The sequence below is a fragment of the Perna viridis genome, chromosome 13 (genome assembly GCF_037379345.1).
Source record: "Perna viridis isolate PV_CMFRI_1.1 ecotype Kerala chromosome 13, ASM3737934v1, whole genome shotgun sequence".
Taxonomy (NCBI): Eukaryota; Metazoa; Mollusca; class Bivalvia; order Mytilida; family Mytilidae; genus Perna; species Perna viridis.
The window spans coordinates 32,241,558-32,250,825 of NC_142457.1; the positions used below are offsets into that span (position 1 = coordinate 32,241,558).

General features: G+C 34.2%; 1 protein-coding gene across 1 annotated transcript; it reads right to left on the bottom strand.

Annotated features, from left to right (window-relative positions):
• Nucleotides 1–213: 213 nt before the first annotated feature.
• LOC148600351 (chitinase-3-like protein 2) lies at nt 214–8,926 on the bottom strand. Its single transcript, XM_088559016.1, has 8 exons — nt 8,423–8,926; nt 6,494–6,596; nt 5,397–5,836; nt 4,535–4,659; nt 1,885–2,011; nt 1,479–1,667; nt 1,176–1,283; nt 214–717 (listed from the first exon to the last, which is right to left on the bottom strand). Exons 2-8 carry the CDS (start codon nt 6,549–6,551, stop codon nt 232–234), a joined length of 1,533 nt encoding a protein of 510 aa, XP_088415142.1. The 5' UTR covers nt 6,552–6,596; nt 8,423–8,926; the 3' UTR covers nt 214–231.
• Between the last annotated feature and the right edge of the window lie 342 nt (nt 8,927–9,268).

Sequence of the window (9,268 nt, forward strand, 5' to 3'; positions counted from 1 at the left end):
CTGTCATTTTCAGTCATTAAGCCTTTGTAGCAATTATTTTGAGGTTGACTCATAATTTTTGCCAGGTTTACTAGACTTTTTGTTGTGTATGTCTGTTTTCCATCTCTGGTCTTTGTCCCTTGATTACTTTCTTTGATTACCGCTATAACCTTGGTTCCCTTGATTACTCTTATAAACACTAAAACATAAATTGAATATGAAATGTTTCAAATGTTTCATTGCATTTAAACTTTATTGCAAAATAATTGAAATAAATAAGATAACAATTAATAATACGCTTGAAAGTCCCGGAAGTGAAGCGTCATCTGTTGTAAAGACTATGAATGCCGGTCTTGGTGGTTTTCGTTCTGTCGTTGTTGGGAAAGATACAATATCACTAGTGTATTCCAAATGGGAAGTCGATGCCTCCTTGGATGAATTGAAAGTGGATAAAGTCGATATTTTAAATGTGTTTTGATCTTTCGGACCTGGTGATTTTGTGGCAGGCGGATGTAAAGTAGGAGTTTTGGTCGAAGTAACAGCAGCAGTAATCGATTTCGTAGTAGGCGTTGTTGGTGCAAGTGTAGGTGCTCTGGTGAAAGTTCTATTTTCAGCAGCAGTGGCAAGTGCTTGTAACAATGGATATTTCCCCTGACTACAATGGCGTCCGGTAAAGTCATCACGGTCCAATATCCAAAACATTACTCCTCCTAATCCCAAAGCTCTCGCAAACTTTACCTACAAAAAGTTTGAATGATTATGTACAAGTATAGTGAAGCCTGTTTAAACCAATTCTGAGGAACCTCTTTCGGTCTGACGGTCTTGTTCAGCTGAGGAGGGTGTTCGTTCGGTTTACAGGTGAGTTTAAAAAATATTACAGTGACATAATGATGCTTTTATAGAAGTTGTCTGTTTATGGAATGATTCTGATTGAATAAGGGTTTGGGTATTTTTTTAATTCATTGTAATGTATTTTATTCAAATGGTAATTTTTGTTTTTATTATTCTGAATACAAAACTTAAGAGAAAATATTCAATTAATATAAACTGCACTCTTACAATAAAAATAGGAAGAAAAGACGTAGTTTACTATAAATACAAAAATCTCTTCACATTTTTAACGGAACCTCATAAGGAATGAATTTGTTAAAGTAATCAAAGATTTTAAAATAAATACATGTACCAAATGTACTTACCTTTTCTGTCATGCTTCTTGGTGTTTCAAAACCGTACCATTCATCACCAGTGTAAGCATACATTATTTTTTGTTCATCATCCCATACCTGTGTCCCCTTTCGACACACCTAAAATAGATCGTTCCATTTCTCTTTTTTACTTTAAAATACATGAAGTATACGGAACCTATTGTGAAACATGATAACATACAAAATTTTACATTTTCCTGTCTTTTTCTATATCATTTAAAAAACATCGTTTTAAATTTGTTTACATAATGGAAAAATCCAAATCTAACTTAGGCTGGATAGATAATCACTCACTTCATAGTAAGCAAGATGTCCGGCAGTTTTGGTATATAGACCTGCTATTGTGCTACCTCCAATGATTGGTGCTCCTATCCCGTGATTGTTTCTGTCCGACAGTTTAAATGCGACAGCTTGTGATGTGGTACCCATAACAAGTTTTTCCGGAGGCACCCCTAATTGTATCCAGTAATGCATTGTCCAGTTCTATAGGAACATAAATGCATGTTACTCGTTTTATTTGAGCAGAACCAATAAACAATTGTAGTTAAACCAGGGTTTTTTTTTGTTTAAGACAGGTTTCCCTGTGCATTTACAATGTAAATGTATTATAAAGAGGTTATTCAAGAATAAAAATGTTTATTTCCATCTTACTCTTAAAATGCTCTTATTTCGCACATGTCTAAATATTTTTCGTATTTACCTGTGAAAGCTGTTGGTTATAGCTTGGGGCTGATGAGCGAGAAAACAGTGGCCCAGTAAATCCTGTGGTGAAACTCCATCCTGGACCGTAATAGTCATAGGCCATGACGTTTATAAAATCAACATATCTGTATAGAAAAGATATTGATAATCACATGAAAATATAAGTAGAATATTTTACTCGTTCATTTTAAGTAGCTGTCTTTGTAAGAATCATGCAAAATCTGAAAAATGTGATACTCATAAAAAAAGGCTACATATTTTTATTTTTGTAATTAAGTTGACTTATGGGTCTATTTTGTGAATTGTGTTATTATTCATTCATATCTGCCTGCTCTTAGGAGATAATCTAACATTGAAAAATAGATTCTATTATATCTGAGTGTCATTTACAGAGTTATCTCCCTTAATTTTGAATTCTACAGTGCATTATATAAAATTTTTATCTCCTATGAACATAGGCTGTATGTAAAACCGCATGTTACTTTCTGTTTACTATGACATTTTAAACAAAATATCAAAAATAAAAATATGTAGGCTTTCCAACCATGAATCACATTTTGCATGATTCTTATGTGAAGTACTACTTAATAAGAATTGCCTCAATCGCAAGTGTCGATAATTTAACAGACACGGGCTATCAAACTTCAAGGCTTACTTTGATTGGTGATTGCCATATGAAAGAAGTGGTTGTCACTGCAAAAACGCATAGGTTAAAAAAATCCTTATATCATTCACCATTGTAGCTGTTAAGTTATTTTGACGGTTGGGAAATGCCAACTTATTTACAAGTTGATCATAACTGAAAATTAGATTATATCAAAGCATGCAATGTCTTCTGGCGACTGAATCAAAACAGACAGCAAAAGATCTAAACAATCTGGCTTTTAAAGTAAACGTCTCCGGAAGATGTTCAGAATATTTGTGTCCATGAAAATCAACAATATAAATCTTTACTTGAAACAAGACAATAATGACATCTTAGAAACAATTAAACAGACTATTTAGATGGCTAGGACACGTTATTCAAACCACACGTAAATAGGCATAAAATAACAGCAGAAAGGAAAAGAACAAGAGGTTGAATTCAAAAAACGTAGAGAAGAATAGGGGTAGACCTAGGGACAGATGGAGAGGTATGAGAGGTAGATCTAGGGACAAATGGAGAGGTATAGGGGTACACCTAGGGACAGGTGGAGAGTTATAAGGGTCGATCCAGGAACAAGTGGAGAGGTATGAGGAGTAGACCGAGGGACAGCTGGAGAGGTATGAGGGGTAGATCTAGGGACAATTGAAGAGGTATGAAGGGTTTACCTACGGACAGGTGGAGCGGTATGAGAGATAGATCTGGAGACAACTGGAGAGATATCAGGGGTAGACCTAGGGACAGGTGGAGAGGTATGAGAGGTAGATCTATGGCACATTGGGAAGAAAAATAAGGGAAGACCACGGAAAACATGGGGAAGAAGTAGGGTAGATCTCGGGTAACGTGGAAAAAAGGGGTAGACATCGGGAAACATGGAGAAGAAGAGGGAGACCTCGATAAATATGAAAAAGAAGTAGGTATATTCCTCCAAAAACACGGGGAAGAAGTTGGGGTGAACCTCGGAAAACATAGGGAAGACGTTGGGGCAGACCTCGGAATTATACGTGAAGAAGAAGTAGAGGTAGACCTCGCGAAACATTGGCAAGAAGTAGAGGAAGACCTTTTAAAAGATGGGAAAGAAGTAAGGGTAGCTCTATTGAAATGTTGAGAAGGAGTAGGGTAAACATGTGGGAAGAAGTAAAGGCTGACCTGGGACACGTGGAGAAGAAAATTATGGGTAGACCTAGGTATACGTGCAGAAGAAGTAGGCCTTGGGTAGACCTCGGGAAACATGGAAAAGAAGAAGATGTAGACCTTGGGACACGTGAAGAATAAGATGAGGTAGACCTTGGGACACGTGAAGAAGAAGTAGAGGTAGACTTTGGGACACGTGCAGAAGAAGTAGAGGTAGACTTCGGGAAACGTGGAGAATAAAGTATTTAAAGAGCATTATAATTTGGCAAAACCTGGAAAGAATTTGAAAAAATAGCTTAAAACATAATCTAATAAAGGGAAACTAGTTTTAGCCTTAAGCCAGAAGTCATTTTCATATAAAATATATCTGGCTAATTTGAAATGGGATCTTTGCGTTATAACGCTAAACATTATTAAAAGAAAATGTTTAGAGACACAAAAAAAACAATTAGTTTTGAAGATAATATGTTGAAAATATAAATATGAAGAACTGATTTTTTACCTCATTTAAAATACTGTGAGCTTCCACTGAATTCACTTAGTTTTGTCCAGATTGGTTCTGAAGTACCCTAGTGTATCGATTTTAGGGGGTTTGGCACGTCCCTCTTAGTCTGCCTACGTAGTTAACTATTTATCTTTTTCTCCCTCCAATATGTACTTGTTTTATTTAGGCTGAGCACATTTCTATGTTTAGTATTTTGTCCGTCTTTCCTTTAAGCTTTTTTTTGTAATGTTTTTGTAGTGTTTTTTTTTTTTTTTGTTATTTTTTTTGGTATTTCTCTTTTGTTGTTTTTTTTAGGGGGTATGTTTGTTTTATTATTTTGTTTCTTTTTGTCTCGTATTTATAAAATGAAAAAAAAACTTTCCTTACTTAATGATTTGGTGGACATCATACGAAGCGTCTATTTTATCTTTTCCCGCCGCTCCAGCGATGGACAGAAGTAATTTAGGTCTTCCTGTGTTTTTAGCATCTTTGTCAAACTCGGCGCGCATGACCTGAAATCCAGTAATGAGTGCATGATTGAGATAATGTGAGTAAGGAGTCAGAAAGCATGCGTAAAATATTAAACTTGCATTTAGCGTAAAAAAAATACTCCTATCGCGAAATGCACAATTGGCTACGTAAGTTTACTCATAGATGTTCTTAGGCTACTTTTGTTATCAAAATATGTAAATCAGATGTCCTTGAATAATCTAAGCACGTGTAAACACTACGATACTGAATATTACATTATTTAGCAAATAGTTCATGGTGTTTAAGGTCATGTTGCAACAAATGGAAGGGTTAGTCGCCCCCAAATAATATATGTCAATGAGTCGAGGCGAAACTGAGGTTCATTGATTTTTTTTTGATTTTTTTTGGGGGGCGACCAACCGGTCTATATGTTGCAATTTTTGCAATATTATATTTTTATATATAGTTTACAATTGGATCATTCGTGTCGAACAAAAGAGAAAACGAGCACAACTTAAATTATGATGTCACGTTCATAATTTGAAAGCAAGGCGGTCTATATAATTTCCTTCCAGTATATGGACTGGCAGAGTAAACAAACAGAATATTTGAAGTAAAATATTTAGCAAATATTTAATTGTATGAAGGGTGATATGGTATTATATGGAATGATATGTCGACGGAAGCGCAGCTAAACTTTTCCTCCTCAAATTTCTCAAATCAAATAGTAAATCATGTAATTTTGTAGAATTTTCTTGGACACAAAAACGACTCGTACCTTCAGTAGTTCTGTAAAATCATCTCTGAATGCCATTGGGTATTCCCAGTCTATGTCAAGACCATCAAAGTTCCGATCTCGGAGAAATATAAGGCAATTTTCAGCAAAAGTAGACCGTCGTCCTGCTGTTTCCGCAACTTTATGCATTGCTTCGGAAGTTGTTTCTCCACCAACAGACAGCAAAGTTTTTAATTTTGAATTTTTTGATTTTAGATAAGTAAAATCATAGAATTTACCTCTTGCATTTGAACCTACTTGTCCGTTGTCGTCGTCTTTTTCTTGCCTCTCTAAACGTAATAAATCTGTATTCACTTTTGCAAATGCAAAGACTACGTGTGTACAAAGAAATGGATCAATGTCGGAAATTTCAAACCGGGCGTCCATACTTTGCAGATGGTTCGTCCAAGAGCCATAGTAACACACCCTTTTGAATCCTGACCCTAAATAAAAGTTTTTTTTCTTTAAGTTGTTGTAGTTGGTTATATACACTGCAGTCAATTACATGTTATATACGTCTATCTGACTTGTTGGTTCCAAAATAAAATATGTTCAAAATGTTCATCCTAAACTCAAATTACATATACATTTACATTAAGCTTTTTCTTTCAAATTATGACGTCGGTGACTCATGGCCTATGTGGTTAACGTATAGTACACTTTGAACTTGAAAATATTAGTCGGAAAATGAACTCTAAAGTCGAAACACCTTTTACATGTACTTTTATACTCGAAACACTATAATTGTGGCTTTGTAGTCGGTTTACTTCACGAACCATCCCAATTACTGGCCATGTTGTTTTGGTATTGTTTTGATTCTTGGCTTGTTTTTATTTTTCTGTTTGTTTTTTTTTTTTTTTTTTTTGTATGTTTACTCAGTTACTGTATTATTGTTTTGTTTTGTTTTGGTTTTTTGTTGTTTTTTGTTTTTTGTTTTTTGATTTTTGTTTTTTTCTTTCTTTTTTTTTTCAATCAGTATTACTTTATTACACTCATAAGTTTAATGTGCTTTAATGGATGTAGAGTATATTATATTCACCAACGCAAGCATGCACGGAAATTTCTTTTCGAATTAACAATCATTTTCACATCCGCATTACCTGATACATAATTTTGAAACGTCACTGCCAACCAAAGAATCCACAGCGGAAGCTGCATCACTTGTCTCCGTTTGGATGATCGCTGTCTTAATTTTCCTTAAAACTGTTTAACAGAATGTAGCCTCGTAAAAATATATACATTATAGATAAAGTATTAACTACGAAGTTTAATCAGTTATGAAATTTACTTGTAATAATCCGAAACCAATCTGTACGTAAAATAATCCAACAAAATCATAACTTGCATTACAATTGTGTTCAGCAATGTAAAGATGACGGTCAATCTCTCATATTTAAGTATCATCTGTATTGCTAGTCTATAATGAAATCTGGAGAATTCCGCTTGAGAAATGTGAAGTTTCCGTAATTAGTTACAGTAACCACTAACCGTCCTAAAAATCCAAATTGTATATATCAAGGGGGCATTTCCGTGCTTGTTCTCATCTCTATCGAACTAAGCAGTGACTTTAACTAATGTAAGTCACAGCATATTGATCACAGTAAGTACGCGTGGAACATGCTCAATATACAATTCCGCGAGGAAAATTCTTTTGTTCTCCCCAAGCCCTACCTCGCGGAAATGTATATTGAGCATGCTCATACACTTACCACAAAAGAGTCTATTCCGTCTTAATTTTTATACTTCGCATTTGTTGGTATATATTGATTTTGGTTCCGCAATATTTGATTAACAGCGCAGAATGAAAATCATTCAACCATAAAAATTAACTTGTATAACACTTAGAACCATTCTAGTCGATGAGCCGTGTATTTTTAGAATCCAATTCAAGTTACTCGGAAAGGGGGTGGGCACTTCCTATGTATCAAGAGATAAGACGTGCTGCTGAAATAGGTGTCATTTTCGAGCTTTCAAATATGTAAATAGGTGAGGGAAAACGAGTATGTTTATCATATGTCATATGATCATTATAGGTTTCCATATCGCCCTGGTATCAGCACGAGACTCCCATATCAAACCCGAGACGCAGTCGAGGGCTGATATGGGTCGATAGCACCCCTATCAAAGAAGTATTAGAGTGCTCCCCCACCTTAGTACTAGATACTGAATACATTATTGTTTTTTACGGATATCGGTGATAATATTTCTTTCTTTATATTGCTATGTCATATATACTCTGTATGTTTATTTATTATGCTACTTTTTTTCATCAAATGTATTATTAACTGTGCCCTTACCAAACAAAATTATTTCATATGATTTGATTCGAAATCCGTTTGGTTTTCTTCTAGATTATTGCATATGGGTGTCCAAGCAAACAAAACAGGCAGTTGGTGGCACATGACAAATTTAGTTTTCGAAAAATGTTCCCCGAATTCATATTACAAATCATGTACCTTTTTTTCAAAGTTGTTTGTTGGTTTCTGATTGAAGAGACATAAATTACATACAAAGCATTGAAATTCATTGAATAAAGGCAGATAACTCCTTTTTAAAATTGAACAAAATTTGGTTGCTTTGTTAGGGAACTTAAAAATCTTTTTTTGGGCCATCCATTGCTGATTTAAAACAAACTTTATAATATTTGAAATTTATATTATATATACATATATACATTACATTGGAACAAAAATTTAGTGAACGAAAATAGATCCTGTGCCACTCATATTATATGATCTGTCTTATTTTTACATAGACAGCCTCTTAAGTAAATATCTCGGTTCTTTTTGCCATTTTGCATGAAAACAATGAGGGGCGAGCCATTGAATATTTTGGTTTTTTTTCATATTCAAAAAAAGATGAGGATGTTCACTGTACAAAACAACCAAAATAATAAATATTGTGCTAAATCCTAGACTGTTAAAGCACTATAAACCTCTAACACAGTAGTATTCTGATATGTATATAAGTTTTTTGATAAAAGTCACTCTAAAAGAATTACACGTAGCTTCAGTACTTAATGTACTCACCTTTATATATTTCCTTATCACACTATTATTGCCAATTTATGTCCCAGGTGTAATAATCCGAAACCAGTCTGTACGTAAAGTAATCTAACAAAATCACCACTTGAATCACATGTACTCAACAATGAAAAGATGACGGTCAATCTCTCAGATTTGGAAATATAAACTGAAATCGTAACATTTTATGAATAGAATAACCCTAGTTTTAATCCAACTGCAATACACGTATGTAAGATGATTCAGTAAAAATGTTCTCCACTCGTCTCGGAATTAAAAGAATGTTTTGAAAATAACTTTTCGAGCGTTTTAATAACGAATTATAAAAAGTAAGAATATTCGTTACACCCTTTCTATATCTAGGTTTTCGCTCCCGGATACATAAAGCACATTCCTACGTAATGCAATCCAAAAGGGAATCATTCAGCTATTAGGTCATATCGTATCATCCCCTTAATGATTAAAATGTGGGGGAAACAAACGCATTTCTTCTTTGCCTATAAAGTAGCAACGGGAATATTTCAATGATAAGGGGACGTAATTTCATCATGAAACGATCGATTTCAACAGAAACTTTAATCCACTACTCATATAAAGTTTATGTTTCTACCTTACATGTATTCGTCAGTATAAAGTGGGTTTTGTGGTTGAGTTTTCTGTCATTAAAAGAATGTGTTCAATTAATATCACATGACGTAAGTGCAGCTTTAAGTGAGTGATTGATTTATATTGACTCTACAGTTATCATCAAATAATCAATATTGTTTATTAAGGTATTCCAATATCCGTCCGTCCGTTCATACGTTTCATTCAGTCACTAAAATCAACTAAAATTTGCTCTTTGTGTGTTTT

Excerpts from the sequence above, each read along its gene's own strand:
- LOC148600351 (XM_088559016.1), bottom strand. The coding sequence starts at position 6,551 with ATGCAGCTTCCGCTGTGGATTCTTTGGTTGGCAGTGACGTTTCAAAAT. Across the intron at positions 4,660-5,396 it reads ATTTTACAGAACTACTGAAG|GTCATGCGCGCCGAGTTTGA; the intron begins GTACGAGTCGTT and ends ACTGGATTTCAG. Across the intron at positions 2,012-4,534 it reads GATGTCCACCAAATCATTAA|ATATGTTGATTTTATAAACG; the intron begins GTAAGGAAAGTT and ends TTTTCTATACAG.